General features: G+C 34.9%; 2 protein-coding genes across 12 annotated transcripts in view; both read left to right on the top strand.

The window, feature by feature from the left end:
• The window catches only part of kank4 (KN motif and ankyrin repeat domains 4), a 54,166-nt gene extending 41,199 nt beyond the window's left edge, over positions 1–12,967 (top strand). For all 10 annotated transcript variants that reach the window (XM_083565902.1, XM_083565906.1, XM_083565910.1 and 7 more), the window contains 6 exons: positions 4,991–5,254; positions 7,322–7,406; positions 8,213–8,432; positions 8,568–8,710; positions 9,223–9,423; positions 10,665–12,967. In XM_083565902.1, the coding sequence (XP_083422028.1) occupies positions 4,991–5,254; positions 7,322–7,406; positions 8,213–8,432; positions 8,568–8,710; positions 9,223–9,423; positions 10,665–10,778 (1,027 nt within the window). In that variant the 3' untranslated portion in view covers positions 10,779–12,967. The remainder of the gene's footprint in view (positions 1–4,990; positions 5,255–7,321; positions 7,407–8,212; positions 8,433–8,567; positions 8,711–9,222; positions 9,424–10,664) is intronic.
• Positions 12,968–15,430: 2,463 nt separating this feature from the next.
• On the top strand, positions 15,431–23,102 carry LOC310736770 (protein RoBo-1-like). Of its 2 annotated transcripts, XM_083560590.1 has the most exons (6): positions 15,431–15,469; positions 16,614–16,702; positions 17,186–17,305; positions 17,412–17,585; positions 19,546–19,656; positions 22,612–23,102. In XM_083560590.1, exons 2-6 carry the CDS (start codon positions 16,624–16,626, stop codon positions 22,800–22,802), a joined length of 675 nt encoding a protein of 224 aa, XP_083416716.1. In that variant the 5' UTR covers positions 15,431–15,469; positions 16,614–16,623; the 3' UTR covers positions 22,803–23,102. The 2 variants fall into 2 exon arrangements, with proteins under 2 accessions (XP_083416716.1, XP_083416715.1); XM_083560589.1 differs by lacking the exon at positions 15,431–15,469 and having other exon boundaries at positions 16,584–16,702.
• Positions 23,103–25,067: the final 1,965 nt, after the last annotated feature.

The raw sequence follows: 25,067 nt of genomic DNA, 5'->3' as shown, positions 1-25,067 counted from the left end.
AAAATCTAATGCCTTCCTTCTAAATTACTAAAAACGACTGTGTTATAGTTTATTGCTGTTTTCTGTGTATTTAAATACCGTAGTATCGAGAGCAGGATATATTTATTATTTATCATCATTTTGACCCCAGATTAACTCTCCAATTTGTTGCATTGTCACAGTGGCCAGGCCTTGGGGAAGTGCAGGAACAACAACAGTTTAATTGTTTCGGTTTGTTTGGATCAAAATGATTATTAATATAGATAGAACCAGAGGTTAGAGAGTGATTATTGCTTTTTAAGATCAAATGCAAAACTAAGAAACAGAAGGAGTGAAGACTGAATACAACAATTCTAGGGTTACTAAACTAGACTCAGAGCCAAGAAAATGAGGTCAATGGCAAAAAAATAAACATATGATCAGGGATGACTCTAGGCTGTATTTTATCTAAGCTAACCTAACTAACAGCAAAACAAACCAAGTTAAGATAACATAAAGAATACAAAGGTCAGCTCCTATCCTCGCACCTAGAGTGTTTAGACAATCACAAGACTTATGTGGTGGAATGTAGACGTGCACACAGTCTTACCTATTCTCAAACCAAGTGAGCGGGTATATGATGGCAAAAGCAAGGTAAAATATAAATAAATAAATAAATAATAAAAAGAGGAGGGGCTCTAACAGACTTCTAACACAGGGTGCTGCTTTTAAACTCTAGGCTCCACCTCTTTCCCAGCCACTATTAAATTATGATTGAAAGGGGGCTCCACCAATAGTAGGACAGCAGAGAGCCAGGTCAGCAGAGCAAAACCCCATGTTTTGCTCTGCTGACTGGGGGGAAAAAAAAGAGAGAAATACAAACAAAACAGCACAGATACGTATAGCAACACACAATTTGTTGGACCTTGGTGTAACCTTAGATGCTGATTAATTATTTGATTCCCTTGAGAATTGCTCATTTTTAATAATGTTTGTTGTTTTTTTTAAACATGCTAAATCATAAAGAATTTTAAATTATTGCTTTATTTACTGATATTCGAGTGCAACATTAGTGGCAGAAATGTAAAAAGAAATCTCGTGCGATTAAAAAAAGTGTGTACATGCCCACATCTGATTTTTGAGTTCACTAGTTTGTAGCATGCTACAGATCACCCAGTTTTATTTTGGACAAATTAATAATAAATATAGATGTTTTTATATACTAAACAAGTATTAAGTCATTTGTGAGAGAAGTACCCATAATGAAAGGTACACAACCTCATATTCAGTAATGCAGATGGAATATATAATCAGAATTAAATAAATGACTTAGTCACTGCTCAATCTGCCAAAAAAGGCTAATGTCATATTTTTATCTTTGCATTAGTCATCAGAAATTGTGTCCAAAGGTCAATGTGATTTTCATCAATTAAATTAAAAGTGCTCTGTCTTCTGTTTTCCATCTGTTCCCATTTCCCCTGTTTCTACTCAAAAATCAGGTAGAACTTCAAAATGTAAGTGTATGTTTTGTTTGCTACTGGCCATTTTAATAAAAAGCCATGATTGTAAAGTAGAAATAACCTCTGCCATAATAAAAAACAATCTTTGCACTGGACAGGGAATAGGATAGATGGCAAATCAGCTGATTTCAACACAATGTAACACCACTGGGTAATTTTAGAGATCATCTTTTTAGAATAATAGTTTTATGCCAAGGTGACCTCTGTTGGAACAACTGCTTACTTATAATACTTTGTTCAGACTCAACACTCACTCATATATGTAGTAAAAGTGATTTTTTCATAGATTGGTTAAAAACTGATGGAATTAGTATATGATATATATTCATATGTAAAGTTACATTTAAATATATGTTATTTAAATGGCTAATAACATATATATATATATATATATATATATATATATATATATATATATATATATATATATATATATATATATATATATATATACAATACACACAGACAGTGGAACCCACTTATCTGGACCTCGGATAACTCGACAACCCTATTATGTCGACGTTTTTATGTCGCCGAACCCTGATATCTCGAGCACAAGGGGGGAAAATTTTGCCATTTAACGTCAGTTATCTCGATCGGCACTGCGCAGCCGCAGAAGAACTCGCGAAAGTTGGGGAAAAATCAAGTCTTACAGCTGCTACAGGTGTTGTATTGTATACTGGTGAATCTCTGCTGTTAGTTAGTGCACATATGCCTTTTGTTGTTAAATGTTATGCGATGAACGGGAGGCGAAAGCCGCGCTGGGTAGGAGCGCGGCGCGGAACGTGGAATGAGCAGCAAAAGCATAGAATGAACACCGGCAGGATCGGGGGGGAATCCGCGATGCGCTTTGGGAAGAAAAGAGCAGCCGTTGAGAGAGTGCCGGTGGGAAGACACGTACCGGAATACGCATGCGCGATAACAACGACCGCCGTGAACCAACATATACCAACAATAACGGACGGTGAGAGTGTGGAAGTTTAAATAGGAGCTGGTGATGATGATAAACGAGCACCATATGTGCGCGATTGAAGCCGGGAGCTTCAGAGAAAGCGGCCGAGAAGCTTTCTCGGCCGCTTTCAGCTCCTACCTGACACGCCGAAGGGGGCGCCGAAGGGGGCGTGGCAGGGGGATTCCTGACAGTTAACAAACATGTATGTACATTTTTATAGCATGCCTTCATCAAACAATTCGCGGGAACGCTGTTGTGTAAAAACCCCTCCAAAAACACATGCATGCACATTCTCATTTATTAACGCACATCATGTACATAAAAAAATTTAAAGCACGTTAATATATTGCCGCCATATTGATTTTCGTTTATCTTTTTGGCAAACCCCCTAGGACATCGACATAACCGGGTTCCACTGTGTGTATATATATATATCTCACCGTATTTTCCGGACTATAAGCCGCTACTTTTTCCCACGCTTTGAACCCCGCGGCTTAAACAACAAAGCGGCTCATTTATGGATTTTTCCTGGGTTTTTCCCGGTTTCACAAACTTCAAGCAATTAGACCAATAAAATTGCGGAACGGGTTCAGGTCAACCAATGAAACTCTTTATATCAAATCAGACGCGCTCCCACTGATTCAGACCACACCACATCACTCGCTAACTCCAGTTGCAACAGAAATCATATAAGCACAGACAGGTTTCCAAAACTCGTGCTTTTTTATTTTTCTTGGCAACAGCGTTACGGGTTAGTCAAAGAAACTCAGAACTGAGCATCAGAAAATAATAAGGACATATTCCTCGGTCTTGCACACATGCAGTAATACCGGAAATATGCGGCAGCAGGCTATTCCCAAAATGCCGCTCTGCTCTTAAAGGAGCCACAACATATTTTACCCGTTACACCGTGTAACAGACACTGTCTTTCGTTAAATCCTGTGTAAAGTTCATTAGTTTTTTTTTATATATTTATATAGTGAATATATATAATATAGTGAATTTGGGTTGAACTTGGGCTCTTCTACATTACACTTATACTGACTCACAACCTAAATTTATATAAAAAACAAATAAACTTCTTTGTACATGCAATAATTCCTAACTAGACTGGTGGGAAGAATGGTCAATAATTACATGTCTTGGCAGATGTAGTTATTTTTGCTATCCTGCTATAAAGCTGATTGATTTGTATTCTAAAACCTGTAGAGGATGAGCTAGGATTATCTTACACGGAGTCTGGCAGGACTGTTGTTAGAGATGACAGCTAGTAATTTCAGAATTTAACCACACAGCAATGATCCAGGCAAACAAAACAGCAGCCGAAGAAATTCAAATAACCACAGCCCAGTTAGTATGAGCTTTCATTATACCATTCTCTGTACTGAAAAAAAGTTTTAAATGAATAATCTACACAGAAGTCAGATTAAATAACCCAGTTGAGACCCTATGTCTATTATATTGAGCATAGTCTGTGCTTTGTTTATTTTCAATTTTGCAATACAAAACCCCAACCAGAGCTGATATTTAACATCGAAACTAAACAGCAGCAAAAATTTCCAATGTATCTCAAAAAGAAAATCTTGAGCACAGACCTGGGGTCTGTCTGCATTCCAGTCAAAGAGAAAAATGTATAGTTTGTGTGAATTCTTTTATGCAAAGCAGTTTTACATAGAGGTCTATCAACGGCTAATAAAAGATCAAGTAAACATTACCTACATAGGATTTTTTTTCTAAACCTTATTTGTACATTATTGTACTATGAGTGGAAAAAGGGCTTAAACTATTCGTTTACGTTCATTCATTTTTTAGAAAGAAAGTGATTAATAATACGGATGATAAAGGTTATTCAAGCTATTTAAACTAAAAAAGTATTTCTGACAATAAAAGTCTAATGTACATTTTTTAAATTGTAAGAAATAAATAACACAATATCACAACACTTCCTGCATATACTGCCTCAAGGGTAAATACCATACTTGCCTTAGTAAGAAATTAAATGGCCTTATTTTCATAATAAAAAAATATAAGATGAAAAACACATGCATTTTAATTGAACCATGATTTATAAATTTTTTATATTTACATTTCACTGCACAATTGTTTTTTATGTACTAGATGCAAAATCCCTCTTGCTGTAATTTAACTGGACAAACTCATGAACACAGCACTTCAACTGTTGGTCTTGTGAAATGATGAGAATTACATGGTTCCTGATACGGTTTTAATGAAAGAGCTGGAATTTTCAGCTGAGCAGATAAAACTGGTGTCTCATAACACATCTTAGAGGCACTCATATTTCCTTTGTACATTCATAGCAGTCTACTGCTGTTTCATTGTTTAAACGTGTGTTCTTTTATTCAGATACATACATGAACACGTGGATGTTTTATTTTGATTTATTATTAGAATAAACCAAACTGTCTGTAATGTTGTCTTTTTTTTTTCATATTTGTTGCCATTTATATGCCATTGGTTGCTGGTTGATTTGCTCACTCATATAAGCCAGTTAACCATAAAAAGACTGGCATCAATAACCGAGGCTGTCTTTGTTGTTTAGCTATGAGACAACCTCCAGTGAGGAGTCCAGTGGGGAGGAGAATGAGGACGAGAAGGAGGAGGAGAATGAGGAGGAGAAGGAGGAGAGGGATAGCTTGGAGACAGAGGAGCAGGAAGATGAAATTGGAGGTGCCCAGGAGGAGGTGAAGGAGGCTGCTACTGCTATGGAACAGCCTGAGGAAACTCAGGCAGGTTGGTGCCAGGATGCTGAGGAGCCTCAAGACCCCCAGGCCAGTGTTGATCCCCAGGAGGAGCAGCCCAGCAGGTGAGACAGAGGGGCGATGAAAAAAAGAAAAAAGAAGTCAAGTAAAATTGAGCCAAGTTAAAAAAAAACATGAATACATACCATATAATAGGACCCAATATTGTGCTTTCTTATGTATATATTATAAATTTGTAACAAAATAACAACAACAACAACAACAATAATAATAGTGCCATTTTTATACCCAGATGTAAAAGATTTGTAGTAAATTTTTTCAAATTGATCGTTGATGATTATCAAATAAGATTTTTTTTAAATCTCCTGGTTGGTGAACCAACTTGACCTCATTATGCATTTTCTTTTTCCATTATTCTGTCCCATGAATTCTCTTCATGGGTTGTCAAAATATGTACAGTAAGTGCACAAGCAATAAGCACCGTTGTATAAAAAATATCATATTACTACTATATTATCATTATTATTATAGTTATTGTTGTAAGTAGTATAAATGTTATTGCATACCTTTCAGTATTTATAATATACTGTACTACTCACACTTGGTGCTATTTTTTGTGGTATGTATTTTTTTTCATTAAGAATTTAAGAGTAAAGAGTAACAAAAAAAAGTTTTTGTTTGTATATATTTGTTCTATATAGTTAAAAGTGTGTAATATCATTTTTTCACTCAGCAGTTCTAATACTAATACTTATTTACTGTTATACTGGAATACCAACCCCATCAACATTAAACATACACACACCCACAGAGTCCTAAATATAGCCGTCCTGCGCATGTTCCACTTAGAGTAGGTGTTGAGATATTACAGTTATATTAAAAAAAATAGAACATACAAAACAAGCTACCCATTGTAGTAGATGACAAGTATTATCGTGACTTTATGGTCAAATTTTAATTATGTGAACTTGAGAAATTACATTACTACTTTCACCAATGAAACATATTTTAAAGAATTGAAAGTTTTCAGTAATTAAATAGGTTCATAAATAAGGATGTGTGGTGGACCATATTAACAGCATGTACTTAGTCTTACCCTCACACACACAATCCCAACCTTTGTTATACCATTCAGCAGTCTGGAGATAGTAAGCAGGCAAATGCTGAGTGACAGGTTTAATAAACTTAACCATGAGAACAAGCTCAATAAGCCAGGAAGCCACATATAGTTCTAGGGGAGAGCAGATAAGCATATGGATGTCTGGAATTGTGTTCTAAACATAAACCACAGCTCTAAATATGTGCGGTAAAGAGGAAGACATGCGCTAAATAGAGCATGTGCTAGACCGTGCTGTGAGCGGTGGTTAACACAATGCAGAGCACATTCTGAATTTTGGAATTAATTTTGGATTTTACTCAGACAAAAGTCACCTGACCTTCACATGTTGACAAGCACATGGTGCAAATTTATACATGTGGTTCTCAGACACATTTTTGAAATGAAATACATGGTATTATTTTCATGTTAATTTTTCACATATTGGACACATGGTTTCATTTTTAGAACCACTTACTCACACATTTTACTCACATGTATATTTACTTTTTACTTCACATGTGCAGCCTTAGGGCATGTATCAGTTTCATGTTTCATAATACATGTTCTATAATTTTTATCACATGGGACCACAGTTTAATCACCTAATCACATGTTAATTATGTGCATGAATCTTCTGTTAGGGTATATCATAGGCTTCATAATGCTTTTTGCATTAAGGTTGTCCTGTTTAAATGTTCTTATTTTTTTTACTTTATTCTTAATACGTGATAGTATTTCACATTGTTTTAAAAAAAAATTTTATTCAGTTCTGTGAATATATTATTCTTTTAAAAAAATTTAAACAGACTTTTGTTTTGAATGTTGTTTTACATTTACAGTTTAAATGTACAAAAAAAAAATCCTGAACCAGCCAATCTCAATTTATTTACATTTTCAGAATTATAGCCTCAAAATTCACTCTGAAAAAGCATTACTTGCTTCTGTATTTATTGTATTAAAAGTCTTTGACTAGCTAGATTTATTAATGAACATAGATTTGTGTTAAACACATTTTGTTTATTGTTTATTTCTGATTTTACTTACTGCTGGGATGTTGTTTGTATTCTTACAGTGAACTTGTAGATAAAAACTTCATGGCTGCCTGTCACTACCTAAAGGATCGAATGGCAGAGGTTTCTGTCCCAAACAAGGAGATGGTAAGAAATGCAATTTTTTGCAGGCAGAGTAGGGTTTTTAAGATATATTTTTTAAAAACAATGCAGATAATTTTGTTTATTCAGCTTGTTCTACTGCAAAAACAATATGCAAAAAAATGATTAAGGCTAAGCTGATCAAGAATTTATCTGTGACACTTAAAGAAAGCAATGGATCTTCATCATAATTTAATCTGTAACAAAATCTTTGAGATAACCATTGTCTCCAATTGGTATTATTAAAATTAAATCTCTTATGTATGGAAAAAAAACAGTTTGTGGATGATAATTTTTTTGAATAGTGTAGATTATTTATGTATTTAACATTAGTCTTATATAGCATTCTATTGATTTATTGATCGCAGTGCATTAATCTTAATGTGACATACAGTGGTCTATCCGACATCAGACTACATCAGTACTGTTGACTTAAATACTTATTTTTGTTTGTTGTTTGAGACAATTTTATTTAACAAAAATGTCAGAAGGTCAGTGTCAGAATTGCGTGTAACTGAGACACACCTATGCTTGTCAGGACTCTGTCGTGTGCGTAAGTCTGACTTAACTTTATAACACTTAAGCTGTAGTTATACACGAGGTTTGAACACTATGTTCCGTTTCAGTAGTAAATCCTCATTATATATGCTTAACTCAACTTTTAACATGTCCCTTCTACATGAAGCTGTTGAAGTTGATGCAAAAAAAATTTAATAATTACAAGTGAAGACCTCAGGTTCAATTTAATGTCATGATACAGTGACAGTGAAAATGTTAACCAGTGAGTCCTGCCTTTGTGGTGTCATCTTTAGAGGCAGGTTCTGATGGTGATCTATCAGGAATGGTTTCGTGTATCCAGTCAGAAAGAGTCCCAGGCAGATACGGTCACTCAGTATCTCAGAGAAGTTGGAAATCACACCCCAACTCTCCTGCGGTATATAGTTAACCTGGCCGATGGCAACGGCAACATGGCTTTACACTACAGTGTTTCACACTCCAACTTCCAAGTAGTCAAACTCTTACTGGATACTGGTGAGATGAAACAATTTTTAAACATTAATGGCATTAACTTTGTGGTCGAAAATGCAATTATTTACCTTTGATCCCTAATTGTTATGTTAATATAAATTCTTTAAAAGTTTTTGTATATTATATTGTGCTCCTAAGGTTTGTGTGAAGTGGATCATCAGAATAAAGCCGGCTACACAGCGATCATGTTGGCAGCACTGACTGCAGCAGAAGGTCCTGAGGACATGGAGGTGGCCCAGCACCTACTGAGCCTGGGCAACATCAATGCTCGGGCAGGGCAGGTTGGTACATATGTACTTGTATTATTTGTACCAGGTTGGTACAAATATCCTGTAATCTTTGGATACACATAGTTTAGTCTCAAATGTTAGCACTTTAAATGTAGTTATCTATACAAACACACACACCCCACCGATTCGTCCTAATGCAGTTCTTCTGCTTTGACCTTTTGAACTTGCACTTGATGTGTCTTCTGCTGCCGTAGACAATCCTACACAAACATTTGCACAAGGATACTATACACTTGTCTCTGTAAAGATGTTTTGTCAATATCGATCGTTAAAAGTGATGTACAAATCCCACTTATTGTAACCCTCGAATTAAAAGCATGCTAGTTGGTTGACTGACAACTCAAAATTCTAGGTGAAAATGTTTGTAACTTGTACCCAATTTAAAATGTATTCCTTATTCACCAGGGTCTAGTGTTTTACAATATGCAGAATAAAGTGTTTCATGAAGATAAAAGAATACAAAAAAAAATCTCTATTCATTCAAACTGTTTCATTTCCCATAGTCTGGTCAGACAGCACTGATGCTGGCTGTTAGTCATGGACGTACAGCGATGGTGCAGGTTCTTCTTGACTGTAAAGCTGATGTGAACATACAGGACCAAGACAGCTCCACAGCGCTCATGTGTGCCTGTGAACACGGCCATGCTGAGATAGCCAAACTACTGCTAGACACACTTGAATGTGACACTAGCCTGATAGATAAGGTAGGTGGTTGAGACACTTGCACACACACACACACACACACACACACACACACACACACACACACACACACACACACACACACACACACACACACACACACACACACACACACACACACACAAAAAAAATAAAATTTAGTGCAGCCAGAAGTCCAATTTATTAAAACTAAATTTATTTGCATTTCCTTTTTATTTAGAGAGAACATTTAATGAAACCCCTGATGGTCAGCTTTAGAAAACACAACACTCCCATCTCGTGGTTGAACTGTGTAGCAACATTTGGATCATTGTATTTGTTTTAGCAATTCGAGGTGTAAAATTATAAACTACGATTTTTTTCATCATTTCATTTCATCATCTCCCGCTTATCCGTAATTCGGGTCGTGGGGGCAGCAGTCTAAGCAGATTCCCCAGACACTTCTCCGTGTCCGGGGATCGGGCTGTCAAGGCCCCCGCCTTCGACTGCTGCCCAATCCTCTCAGCACCGGTCCCTTACGGTCCCTCCTGCAGGTGGTGAGCCCACGGGAAGGCGGCCCTACGTCGCTCCGACGTCACGGTCCTTGATTTATTTTTCTTGTAAGGGTCCCCTGGAGCATAGAGGGTTGAGGGCCTTGCTCAAGGGCCCAAGAGTGGCAGCTTGGCGATATCGGGGCTTGAACCCCCAACCTTCCGATCGGTAACCCAGCACCTTAACCGCTGGAGTCACCACTCCCCCTAAACTAAGATTAACTAGCAAATACTGAAAACACTATAGGAAACCACCACATTAAAAAGACCACGAAGATGAAAGTCAACTCTGAATGCTATTACAAAATCTCTATACATAGGAAAAATTTGTGCTTTTTTAGCAAAAATGTAATTTTGCTTAAAATCAATCGTCTACATGTTTATGGTTTAATGTTCTGGTCTTTTCCCTGATGACGATATGGTGTTATGCATGTCATTGCACTTGCAATTAGAATATGCAAAATAATTCCTTTAAATTATTATTTTTTGCTGTAAATTTATTTTGTCCAAGCACAATACAAACTAAAATAAAAATCTCAGAAGACTACATATTCACACTATATCTACACATACCTGTATATTGACATACACATATAGACAGATATAATTTGTTTTCCCCATGATTTTAATTTAGCCTAAACATCCTCTTTAAGAAGAGGTAATTTGACCTGATTTTAACCCAAGAAACAAACATTTCTTATGTATTTTTTTGTGTGCATGTTTTTTTTGTCTAGAATGGGAACACTGCTCTGTCAGTGGCCATCAAGTTCTCCCACTCTGAGATAGTGAACCTTCTGAAGGCCCATGCTGAAGAGGCTGTAACTTCACACACTGCAAGTCTTCTATGAGGTTGCTTGTACACTTCCTCTGCAGTAGCAACAGTACCTGCATTCACCCTCCAGCTGCCTCAACCAGACAAACTGACCAGTGAGACTTATTTGGAAAGGGATAAAATGCACTTTCCTTAACTTGAATAAGCAAGAGGCCAAGTTTTACAGTTCACTAAAGCCCAGTTTAACGTCAAAGCTCTTAACTTAATGTGGATGAAGCATGGTACATTGTTACACGTTGTGTCCTGTTTTTCAAGTATTATTATATTTTTGTCACGTAGAGAGCATTATACATGAATGTTACTATAGAGTCTATCAAATACACACTATATTTATTTTATATTGCACCTTGCTATACTGTTTCTTTTATTATTATTTTTCGAAAATATATACAAGGCCTGTCTGAATATAACCTGATGAGCAAAATTGTGTCTTCCATCATGAAGGTTATCAGGTAACGATTTTCATGGTAAAACGTAAAAGGTTTATTTTGTCATTGTTTTTAACATGAGGTCAATAAAATGGCAGGACAGCTCCCATACCAAATACGTTCAATCAATAAAACAGAACAAAAAAATGTTAGGTCAATGCTGGACTCTTCAATGTGCATCACACTCTCTGGTCAGGTGTTTTAAATAATTAGTATATAGAGAGCTGAGCTAGAAAAAGTCTGTTTGGTCATTTTGGCTTGGCACTTTTTCCTCCTTTCTCCCCTTCTTATAAGTATAATCTGATTTCAGCCTAATAGACCAGGGGTGGACAAATCAGTAGGTTCTCTGGCAGCGAAAGACTGCATGTCTTCTCATGTTTACAAACCCAACAAAATATGTTGCTTAAAACACTTCAAAATGACTGAAATTTATTCATATTCTATGACGGCTCACTCTAATCCCACAGCCTGGTAGGCTACACACATTTCCTTTTACTAGCCAGACTAATTAGCAAACACAGATAATACACATCCTTTCCAGAATTAGAAGCTTGTAAGTATTAGGAAACACTGACAAACCCTAGCAGAATAATGTCCAACATAAATTTGCTCTACGACTTTTCTGATAGCACAGTATGTCATTGAATGAGAATAATTAAAGATGCTAGCCAATTCCATTTGCATCAGCGTCTTGCTAATTAATTACTGCTTTATTTGAGATTCTACAATATGGCCTGATTTATTGGGTTTCCAGGAATCCAAAACATATGACTGAGTAGCAAACCGGAGCATTTACTAGCCAAGAGTACTTTATAATACATGCATGATTTCTAATCATGTTTATCAATGCTTTGCTGGATCAAGCTGGACCTGGACCTACAATGAATTTGGTAATGATTATCATTAAGTATTTACACCTGCTATTGCGTTGGTGCTGAAGTAATATCAATAACCTTTGAAAAATATGAAAATTGTGGAACGCAATGTTTTGCAGAATTTAACAATGCTAAGTGAAATGTGACTCGAAACTAGTGTAGGTTTGGCTGATTACATTATTACAAGGCATTGGTTTATTACGCAAGAAAATCTACTTAGATGCTATATATTGAAATAAACATGGATGATGGTTATGTTTCGCATGTGACTGCTCTAAAGTGCATTTTCACAAAATGGTGGATGACAGTGATAGATGATAGACACTTACCAATGAATTATTTTATCAGCTGTTTTCCAGCAGTACAGAAACAAACTATAGACAATAGAAGTGAAGCAGATACTTTGAGCGTCCTTTGCACACTGTCATAGCAGTTATAAAGAAAGGCACTTCAGCTATCTTGTACCAAATTTCCAATATGGCAAAGATTATCTTGTAAAAGAATCCATAGAAGGCACACACAGGGTGAACCAAATACATTTTTAAGGACAAATCATGTTGTTAGACTACAAATAAATATTAAAAGTGGTACTTTATCGTAAAAGCGCTCTACATGGGACCCTAAAATAAATAATAATTTATTTTTAATGCTATATTTTACATGCTGCTATATGTATGGATAGAGTATTCACATAATATCTATAAATCCAATATGTTTTGCTTATGTGTGTCTTTAAAACATGTTTGTATGATGTATCTTTTTATACACTGGTAAGAAATATTTTTCTTTTTCTTTTATTTTTACTAATTTTCTCTATGAAAAATATATCACCTCTGACACCAGTGATTCCAGTACAACCAGTTCAGCAACATGAAACTAAAAATGTCTATTTACTTTTTAAATAGTTGTTTTTTTTTCTATTGTATTATATGTAAGCAACCGGACTGTGATGTTTCCCCTCCAACATATTCTTTCCCCAGTAAAAGTAATATGAATAAATAATAATATAATTACTATATATATATATATATATATATATATATATATATATATATATATATATATATATATATATATATATATATATATAGTACAGACCAAAAGTTTGGACACACCTTCTCATTCAAAGTTTTCTTTATTTTCATGACTATGAAAATTGTAAAGTCACACTGAAGGCATCAAGGGCTATTTGACCAAGAAGGAGAGTGATGGGGTGCTGCGCCAGATGACCTGGCCTCCACAGTCACCGGACCTGAACCCAATCGAGATGGTTTAGGGGTGAGCTGGACCGCAGAGTGAAGGCAAAAGGGCCAACAAGTGCCAAGCATCTCTCGGGGAACTCCTTCAAGACTGTTGGAAGACCATTTCAGGTGACTACCTCTTGAAGCTCATCAAGAGAATGCCAAGAGTGTGCAAAGCAGTAATTAAAGCAAAAGGTGGCTACTTTGAAGAACCTAGAATATGATATTTTTCAGTTGTTTCACACTTTTTTGTTATGTATATAATTCCATATATAATTCCACATGTGTTAATTCATAGTTTTGATGCCTTCAGTGTGAATCTACAATTTTCATAGTCATGAAAATAAAGAAAACTCTTTGAATGAGAAGGTGTGTCCAAACTTTTGGTCTGTACTGTATGTATATATGTATATGTATATGTATACAAGGTTGTTTCTGAAGCTCTCTGATATATAAGGAAACACTTGTGAGAAAGTGGCTCTGTTATGGTAAGAACTTCTATCAAAGGCATGGACTTTGATTCTATTGCTCTATTCTTGTGCTCTGAATAACAGTGCTCTGTAAGGGGGAAGAAACTCCGCAAGGCCAAAAAGCACAGTATACGTACATGTACAGTATATGTTGAATACCTATAACAGAATAATGAATGTTTATTTTGATAAATGCTTCAGCATCTGGAGAGTTACATGAATGGCAGAGAAAATGCAATAGTGAGTTGAATATACTCAATTTAATACCAATATTATGCGAAATATAAATTGTGTTTGTGATATTCTAAACATTTATGAAAGCAATCCTTCTCAATAAAGATGCAGACTTGCGAATGATTTGTGAGCATTTTGTGAGCTCAACGTTACATGTTCTTTTTAGCATTTTGAACAAAAATGAGTTAACCCTATTTTCACATTTACTGTTATTTTTGTTGTTTTCTTTTTATTTGCAAGACTTCTGGTGTAGAATTTGGAAATAAAATGAATCTCCAAGTTTATTTTATAAGGTTTCATTTGCCAGCCAATCATCATACAAGAAGAACAACATTTAAGATGGATTTTCTATGTCCCAAAATGCTTTAAATGTCTTTAGTTTCTTATTATTTATAATTGATTTAATGTGATTAAAAGACAGCCAGAAATCAAGCCGTATCTTGATTTCAATTGCTGCTACATGATTTTTGGTTTCAGACTGTGGCCACTGTTCACGACTGTAGTATCATAAGGGTCTTTTAATTACTTATTTGAAGCGACTATGTCATGTACACTTTGTTCAGCTGTAAAGGTAGATTCTTTTTACGCTTTAGAGAGTTTAAAAATAGAATGGAAAAATATTTGATGACCATCCTTAAAAAAACTGTCAGGTGGAACCTTATAATGCTAACATTAGCAATTACAAACTTGCTATTCATCACCCAACTGCACTTTCCAAAATGTATGCCCAATTAGTTTTTATAACTTAAACAAAAATTATTTCATACCATTACATTTATACTTGGGAAAATCCTTATTATATTCTACGACTGGTCAGTGATGTAAAATTTCAATTAAAAAAATACACAAAATAAAACAATATACTCAAATACTTACACTGCATCACCTATAGATACAATGTCCAGTGCAGGGGTCACCAACCTTTTTGAAACTGAGAGCTACTTCTTGGCTACTGATTAATGTGAAGGGCTACCAGTTTGATACACACAGTTTTCAGTTTAATCTGAAATAACCAATTTGCTTAATTTACCTTTTATTTTGTGTTATTATTAATAATTAATGATATTCATCTATGTGAAGACACTTATCATGTTAATGATTTCTCACAATAATTATCAACAATGATTTAACAAAGTACGAAACAGCCATTTTTAGAAAAGGCCCACGGGCTACTCGTGTTCCTCGCAGGCTACCACGTTGGTGACCCCTGGTCCAGAGTATTACCGTTTTAATAAAATGTGTTATATATATTTTGTTGTATGTTATATAAAAAAAATGAAAAGGTTACAGGTACATTTTAATTCTTCTGTAAATGCAGGGTATTACTGTGTGTACTGAGTGTGGGAGGTCATTTAGGTTAATGTGGGGATTGGTTGATGTGTTTGTTCTGAGCATCTTAGAGAACCTGACACAGTTCTTCTGAAAACTTTGACTGTCACGCTTGCATCTGTTTTTACAGGTAATCCCTATTCCTTTTATATTCATTGCCAAACATGGTTATGCCAAACCTGTTATGTATGCTGTATGTTATATGTTTCTATCTATATATGAAATTGCTCTTTTGCTTAAAACTTAAATCTTAAATTGCTTTTATTGATGCAATAAAACATAACATTTCCATAAAAAAAATAGACTGTCTTAGACTTTAGCTCCATGTACTGTATTTTGCTAATTGCTGAATGATATCAGGTGAATAGACAGTCAGACACAACAATGACTCGCTTATTTCTTTGTTTAACAACTTGGCTTTTTATTTAATTTGATCGCTCAGAGTTTGTGGACTTCATAACAGAAACATTTAGAGATATTAAAAGATCATAATCATTATCATAATCATTAAAGAAGTAAAAGATGTGTAAACATGAATAAACATTTAAATAATCTAATGTTTACAAAGAGATTATCCTATTTACCAAGGAGGTGTTCACTGTTAAAACCATACATCTCAGTGTTGCACGCGGTTTCTATTTTTGTACTGTTTATTCTGCAAGTTTATTCTTACAAAATGTATTTAAATGTGTGTTTGTGTCTGTTGTGGATGGATACCGACTCTGTTTACAGTTCATACTGCATTTTCATATATCTATACCTCTCTTTATACAAAATATTTATTAATGATCAGGTCTTTCTTTCCAATTAGGGGGTATGGGAGTGCGGAGTATCTGCATTTATTCATTTATCTCTAACACTTTATCCTGATCAGTGGTTGTTGTGGATCCGCACAATGAAACATGGCCAAATAAAAATCAAACATACAGTAAGAAACTGGAAATTGTATTAATAAAATAAGATAAATATATATTTTTTATGCCAAACATTGGTCTTCCATTTCATGTATGTTTGAGGCTCCAGTGATTACCATGTACTGCCAAGTCAGACATTCTAATAAGGTTGCAACTTTAAGTATGTTGATCTAGCACAAACTTATTAATCAGAAAAACAAATATTTTGTATTAAATTGATAGGGATTTTCTTCTGTTATAGCAAACATTGTGGTAAACAGATGTCAAGAACTGACAGGACCACCCATTATCTTATAATAATGCATTCTTCTTCCTACTGAATAAAACTAATAATAGTTAAAGGGTGTGCTCTTTCTATAGATGATATGACATGGAGTGTAATCAAGTTTTGTCCATCAAAATGAAGTTGCTTCTGGCTTTCTACTTCTATTCCTGTCTTTTCTCCTCAGGTAAATATGTTACATTATATTGCATAGATTAAAACATTATACAACAGTACTATGATATTTTTGTTTGTTTGTTTTGTTTTTACATTTTGCAATAATTTTATACTTTACCTTGCCGTATGCGACAAATTCTACAATTTTGTTGAAAATCTAATGTTATTTTAACAAGATCTATATTTTATATCAAGACTTGATTATTAGCTGTAGGAACTAGAAACAGGAATTAGGAATTATCAGTGTAGAAAGTCCTTAGTATTTTATATAAAAAATATAAGAAAGTATTTACACCCTTTGTTTTATTGAATTCCAAAATACATAGTGCAGAAGTCAAATATTAAGATTCATCTAAAGTAGTATAGCTAAAATTACTATTCTTCAGCTATCTAGAAATTAATAATTTGTTAGCATGTTTGTATTTCAAATTGTGTAATCCTCTAGCTGCATTATTCTTGCATTAAGTTTCTGTTTGATTTTTTCCCCCCCAAGTAACCTTGCTGAATTGTTTCAAGTGCACTAGTGATTCAGGAAGGTGTAGCACAACATTTTCACAACAGTGTCCACCTGGAAACTTATGTGCTGCTCTGATATACAATTACTCTGTGCCAGGTATGCTTAGGACAAAATAAGTTTGATTCTTTGTGTGAAAAAATGTAACTAATAACTGAACAATTTAATGAATGATATGGGCTTTATGTTTAAATATCTGTTGAAGGGTTTTCTGTGAATAGGAATGGAGAGATTCGAGGCTGTTTTCCACAGGCTGTATGTAAACAAGTGAATCCAAGGGGTTTAAAAACAAGTTACTTGGCTAACATTGGAGTGGCGAAAGGTTTTCTATCCGTCTCTTGCTGCCAGTCGGATTATTGTAATCTCATCATTATCTCTGGTAAGAAAATATGGTATTTTGTATAGTAATTGTATTTTTTCCCATTCAGAAGTAATGTAAGATTTTATCATGGCAGAACTCCAAGGTTTTCTACAGCACATTTGCAACAGCCACATCTTTACAGCTTCACATCTTCACATCACAGTGGGGAACTGCTTAGATGAATTGAGATTAAATGGGCACACCAATATTATCTAACAAAAAATATTAAAATTAAAAGACAATACAAGAATAAATCCCCTCATTTATCACATACATTCATCTTGTCACAACTTGGATAAAAGATTTTCACATTGAACTCATATTTCTAAGAAGCTAATTCTGGAAAGATTTAAACACTCATGGTGCACTGGGACAGCTGTGTATTTATACTGCCCCTTAGTGGTGATTAACATAATTTTTCTTTAATTCCTTTAAATTTTAATCATGGGCTTTAAACCGGGGGTCCGCGACCCCTAGTGGCATCCGCGGCGGTATTGCAAGGAGACGGCTAATTAATGTTTTTTTTTAAATAAAAAATAAAACCTTGGGTAAAAATATCAAAGATTATATATATATATTGAAGTTGAAGTTCATGCAAATGTATAATTGTCCACCTGAAATTTCTTTCAATAAAACTGCAAATCTATTAAAATAAAAAAACTAATAAATTGTGATTTAAGTGCAAAATAAATGTTTGTTATGATGCATAAATCTTTTTAAAAAAAAATTGAAAATATATGAAAATAGACAATGATGCATGTACAACAACAACATAGTTCTAATTGTCTTTACATAATATAACTAGCATAATATGATTGGTCTCTAATAATATCACTGGCTATGTTTAACACATTTTGTATCAGGGGTCCCTGCCCCATGTCTCTATCGCCTAAGGGGTCCTTGACCTGAATAATGTTGAAGACCCCTGATTTAAATGATTTTTTATCTTTACCATTAAGCAGCATTTTTTAATTAAGTGTTAGTCAGTACCACATTTATTGTATTCAATAAATAAATGATTACCTACATAATAGAAATTAAAGGTCCAATCCAGGCTTGTTTAGTATATTGTACCATTTCTAATTTACATTTGAAGGGTTCTAAATATGTTCATATCCTTAGGTATTTACACTAGACTTGTAGTCTCAATCATATCCTCATGCTAAACATATCCTCATTCTAGTTCACTAGTATAGTACCTCAAAACTAAACTACCATGAAATGTAAACACAAATCAAGAGATTTAAATGGTATTCTGTGAAATTGCAGATGTTTCTTTGAAGATGAACAGAATTATATATATAGTACAGACCAAAAGTTTGGACACACCTTCTCATTCAAAGAGTTTTCTTTATTTTCATGACTATGAAAATTGTAGATTCACACTGAAGGCATCAAAACTATGAATTAACACATGTGGAATTATATATGGAATTATATACATAACAAAAAAGTGTGAAACAAGTGAAAATATGTCATATTCTAGGTTCTTCAAAGTAGCCACCTTTTGCTTTGATTACTGCTTTGCACACTCTTGGCATTCTCTTGATGAGCTTCAAGAGGTAGTCACCTGAAATGGTCTTCCAACAGTCTTGAAGGAGTTCCCCGAGAGATGCTTGGCACTTGTTGGGCCTTTTGCCTTCACTCTGCGGTCCAGCTCACCCCTAAACCATCTCGATTGGGTTCAGGTCCGGTGACTGTGGAGGCCAGGTCATCTGGCGCAGCACCCCATCACTCTCCTTCTTGGTCAAATAGCCCTTGATGCCTTCAGTGTGACTTTACAATTTTCATAGTCATGAAAATAAAGAAAACTCTTTGAATGAGAAGGTGTGTCCAAACTTTTGGTCTGTACTGTATATTGTTTATGTGACAGTCTCTACCCTCTTGTTATTACTGAGTACTGAATCATTATTATCCATTGTAAATATCTAAATGCTGCTTCATATTACCGCATTATGACTCTGTATATATTTGACAGACAAAAAACCAAATGGACTTCAATGTTTAAGCTGCAGGAAGTTAACAGACACAGTATGCAGATCTTCCATTTCTTGTGTGGGAAATCAAGATCATTGTATGACTGGAAAAGGTTGGGCGCATGCAATTACTTTCACTAATATAACACATAAATGTTGCAATATCATTTTGGAATACAAAAATTTTAAACCTTAATTTGACCTGTTTTCAAATTATGATATGTAAAAAAAAACAAGAATTCATGATATCATCAAACACAGTTGTGTATTTTAACGCAACAAAAGAAACTGTCACCATTTAAGTAAATTCTGAAGGTTTTAACAAATAAAAGTGACATATGTGATGCTAGGGGTCAAATTTGACATGCCAAGCATATAAAAGTTATGGGTTGCTTTGTAAATCAAATTTGGCGTAACTACCCACATCACAGACACAGCTCACACCCTCCCCCACCCACCCTGTCTTCTATGGGGACACATAACCCCATGGGAACACAACCTTTCTTGTGGAATATTGATATCAATCATTTTTGGGGTGTGGTGTGAACAATATGAACAGAATTGTCTGAACATTCATTCATTCATTCATTTTTTCCCGCTTATCCGTAATTCGGGTCGCGGGAGCAGCAGTCTAAGCAGGCCCCCGCCTTCGACTGCTGCCCAATCCTCACAGCACCGTCCCTTACGGTCCCTCCTGCAGGTGGTGAGCCCACGGGAAGGTGGCCCCACGTCACTCCGACGTCACGGACCTTGATATTTCCCTCGTAAGGGACCCCTGTCTGAACATTGTTATCTATAAATTTCATGTCTGTTATCAGATTTATTCTGCATCATCATTCATTTCAACATAAGCACGAGATTCAGTTGCGTTTCTTGGGTTGTCCTCTTTATTAGATGTGTCTTCTTGTTCAGGATCATACTCCACATCATCCTCATCATCAGACACATACTGACAATCATGACCAAAAATATGGTCAATAACCGGATAGACTTCTCATAGATTCAGTGTCTATGGGGTTACTGACCACAGAAAAACATGATTTTGTTAGATGTTCTATTTGAATTGGGAATTTTGAGCAAAATGAAGTTTGATTATGTGAAAAAGTTACTTTTATTTTTTTTGTTTTTTACCTATTTCCTAACATACAGTACAGACCAAAAGTTTGGACACACCTTCTCATTCAAAGAGTTTTCTTTATTTTCATGACTATGAAAATTGTAGATTCGCACTGAAGGCATCAAAACTATGAATTAACACATGTGGAATTATATATGGAATTATATACATAACAAAAAAGTGTGAAACAACTGAAAAATGTCATATTCTAGGTTCTTCAAAGTAGCCACCTTTTGCTTTGATTACTGCTTTGCACACTCTTGGCATTCTCTTGATGAGCTTCAAGAGGTAGTCACCTGAAATGGTCTTCCAACAGTCTTGAAGGAGTTCTCCGAGAGATGCTTGGCACTTGTTGGCCCTTTTGCCTTCACTCTGCGGTCCAGCTCACCCCTAAACCATCTCGATTGGGTTCAGGTCCGGTGACTGTGGAGGCCAGGTCATCTGGCGCAGCACCCCATCACTCTCCTTCTTGGTCAAATAGCCCTTGATGCCTTCAGTGTGACTCTACAATTTTCATAGTCATGAAAATAAAGAAAACTCTTTGAATGAGAAGGTGTGTCCAAACTTTTGGTCTGTACTGTAGATCGTTGCGTGCTATTTTTGACCCGTAACACAACAGATGTCACTAAGGCTAATAATATTAAGAAAAAAAAAAAAAAAAAAACCCACAATCGATATATTTTGAAGGTATTCTAATATTTATCTATTATAGTGAAATAACATAAATACCCATCGGCTTCACTATCACAAATATAATGAGTAAATTTAAACATTTTGCAATGAAAACGAGTGGTATAATTTTATATAAATAGACAACGTGCCCCCCCAAAAAAACATTTAAAATTGTGTTTGCATGGTTATGAATGCATAACAAGTTAAAAACAATACTGGATAATAACCTTTGTTCTTTGAGCATTTTTGGATGAGTTGTTATGGGTCTAATGGGTCTTTTTAACACATTACAAGGGTTAAAAAAAATCTGAAATGTCAAATCCGAAAGAGAAAAAAGCCAAAAGAAGCAAAAAAACAAAAACAAATCGTTAACAAAATGCTAAAAAAAAATGCTCAAACATAATTAGCAGGATTTAATCAAGGTGGTATGTGGAACAGTGACTTGGTCTGTAGGTCATGTGGTGACCTCTGCTGTTTGGGAATGTGAAGCATAATGTGGAATTGTGTTCACATCAGTTCATTATAAAAACAATCAGCTAGAGACTGAATTATTTCTCATTACATCAGAAATCTAAATGATCCAAATTTCTGCGCCTTTACTAGTCCTAGCAGAACACAATGTGTGGCTACTAGTTATTAGTTGCGTATACATCAAGCATGCCAGGAGCATGACAGGAATTATTACGTTATTAGAAGCTCAGGGACTCCTGCATGCAAATATTCAAGAGTTTTCACAAAGGGAATTTAATATAAGCCTTAGAGCGTCTGTCTGTCATTTCCTCAATCCAGACAGTGTCTCATTTTCTACATTTCAGATTTAACTAGTGTATATCTGAGAAAAAAATACTGCCAATCAACCCTCAGCAATCAATTATATTACTGAGGGCATTTAATTAAGGGGCACACTTGTGTTTTTACAAAGTTTTACTCTTTAGTTAGGTCGGGTATTAAGACAAGTATTGTAGATGTAATATTATACTATCCAGGTACAACAAATCCTTTAGTCATTCCCTTTGCTTTGTGAGACCCGTCCTTCTGAGTTGCATTGACTCACTTTGGTTTGATTCCTGTAGTTATCTAACAGATTGCTAGAGTGTTAATGAAGAATTTACAGACAGTACTCTGCTGAACCCTGTTGGCTGGCGGGAATTCCGATGTGACATTTCTTACCGTTTCAAATTATCTTATTCCAAAATGATAGATGCAAATGAATGAACTTAAATTTCATACCAATCTCTGAAATGTACTAACCATCTATAATATTATATTTCTTTCCCAGTTTTAAGCCTGGCAAACTTAACAATCAAGGGATGTGCTTCTAAAAGTTTCTGCACTACAAATTTTCAAAATTCCACATTGGGAGATGTCCAGTGTTGCAAAGGAAACTTGTGTAATAAAAGTAAAACTTGGAATAGGCCGGATGTTGGCCTGTTACTGATGATCCTAATCTTTACAAAAATACTCCAGTAAGAATTTTATCAGCTGCTCTTTCCCTCAAATTGCACAATTTTGCTCTACCTATATAAATATCATGGTATCGGTTAAAGTATTTTCGTCATTTAATATTTTCGTAATGTATTTTTATTAGGTTTTGTTGATGATTTTAATGTAGATGAGTGTGAGTGTGAAGTGCTGATTTATTGCTTGGCTTATAGGCTGTGTAAATTGTTCAAATTCGTTTGTATGCATTCTGAAGATGCAAGGTCTAAAACATTGTTCAGTATTTGCACCAGAATTTCTGTCCGGTGATAATAAAAGCACTAAAACAAACCAGGACTCATTTCTATTCCTGAGATTTTAGTTATTGATAGTAAATAGTAGAATTAAATATATAGCAATATAACAGTGTATACACACATGTAGGAACGCAGCAGCAATGCAGCAGCCTGTGGCACTTCTTCCTAAATTGATTTATATTCTTGTGATATGGCTGATGTACTGCAATCTCTGGCAATGTATGGTAATACAATTACCAGCATCGACAGTTTAGCAATACAGAATTAAATGTTATATTATGTTATATTGCTGGAATATGACCACATATGGCTGGGAAATTATATTATATTATTGATTTGTTTATAGTAGTTACTTCACTTTTGACACAAAGAACAACCTTTTTTTTAATCTGTCATTTTATGCATACATAAAATGACCAGTGACTGTATACATGGAGTACAACATGTAATAACTTGAATAAATAAATTCCAAATGATGCTTCTCTAATGATTTCTGTGACAAAATTGTAAAATGTATTTGTATAAATTAACTAATTGTTGTTCAGGAAACTTAATAGGAACTTAATAAGGAGTAAAGTCTGGGAAAAGCTGAAGCAGCAATTTATTATTAATACAATTAAACAACTGCCCCCTTAGAGACTGATCACGTACATCGCGGTCTCTCTCTCTCTCTCTCTCTCTCTCTCTCTCTCTCTCGCTCTCCATAACTTGATCGATAGCATTCGTTGACAACAAATTTTCTTAACAAATTTTATTATCAATTGTTATCGACTTTATCGATTAGTTGTTGCAGCTATTTTATGTGCATTTTCTTTTAGCATCGCATTCAACTCTTATACTTCCCTTCACTCTTCTAGGAAGATGTTCCTACATTTGGAGTGTGCTTATGTTCATTTGTGCTCATTCAGACACAAGGGTGTTTGTAATGTCAAGTACTGTTGTAAGTGAGGAGGCCTGGGGTGCAGTCAGAGTTCCAACTCATTTCAAAAGGTGTTCAGAAGGGATGAGGTCAGAGCACTATAGCAAGAGATCTTCCACTCCGGACCATGCAGATAATATCTTTATAGTCTTGTTTTTTTTTTGTGCACAGGGGCATTTTCATGCTGGAACAGGTTTTGGTCTCCTAGTTCAAGTGAAGGGATAATGATGTTACTGCATCCAGAGACACACTACACAATTGTGTGCTTTCAGCTTTGCGATGACAGTTTGGGAAAGAACAACATATGGCTGAGAAAGTCCAGTGTCCCAATACTTTTGACATATAGTGTGTGTGTGTGTGTGTGTAAATATACATATGTATTTTGCTTTAACTATTGCATTGATTACAAACTATTCCAGCCAGTTACAATTGATACAGAGAACTTGTTAACACTACCATCATACTGCATAATCTAAACAATGCTGCTAGTTATGAACAAAAAGTTGAAATACTTGTGCGGGTGGATGAGCTCTCTAAATTTAAAGCAACATTGCAGCAACATTAATGCAGCTGGAGACAACTACTTGTCCTGATTTGTGAGATTGTTTTTTATTTTATTTTTTTTAATACAGCATCTGGCTCATCACAAAGGCCAAAGTTTCTCTCCAAGCAAACAATTCAAAGATTCAAAGGTTTATTTGTCACATGCAAATTCATTGCTAGTTCGAAGGTGCATTGAACTGAAATACACTGTGTGTAAGGAAAAATTAATAGACCCAGACCAGATAATATAGCTTGTTCAGAACTACATAACTAGCATTTTTAACTGTTTATGCTGAATAATGTAGCACTTGGGTCATTAGGACTCCCTTTTCTTCATTACTTTCCTGAATGTGTCCACTGACAGTATTTTCACTAATGCTTAAATGAGCACAAACCTGTATACATAATTGTAACAATATATCACATATAGCTACAGAAGAAGAATAAGTTATAAATTATTATAAATAAAAATAAAAATAAATATAATAAATAAAAATAATTAATAAATTATTAATAAATTTCAATACTGAAATTGAC

The sequence above is a fragment of the Silurus aristotelis genome, assembly GCF_946808225.1.
Source record: "Silurus aristotelis genome assembly, chromosome: 2".
Classification (NCBI taxonomy): Eukaryota; Metazoa; Chordata; class Actinopteri; order Siluriformes; family Siluridae; genus Silurus; species Silurus aristotelis.
The sequence above is the reverse complement of the archived record's forward strand: the minus strand, read 5'-3'. Positions and strand labels throughout refer to the sequence as shown.

Coding starts and splice junctions, on each gene's coding strand:
- LOC310736770 (XM_083560590.1), top strand. CDS start 16,624: ATGGAGTGTAATCAAGTTTTGTCCATCAAAATGAAGTTGCTTCTGGCT. Junction 17,586..19,545: donor TAATCTCATCATTATCTCTG/GTAAGAAAATAT, acceptor TATATTTGACAG/ACAAAAAACCAAATGGACTT. Junction 19,657..22,611: donor TCATTGTATGACTGGAAAAG/GTTGGGCGCATG, acceptor TTTCTTTCCCAG/TTTTAAGCCTGGCAAACTTA.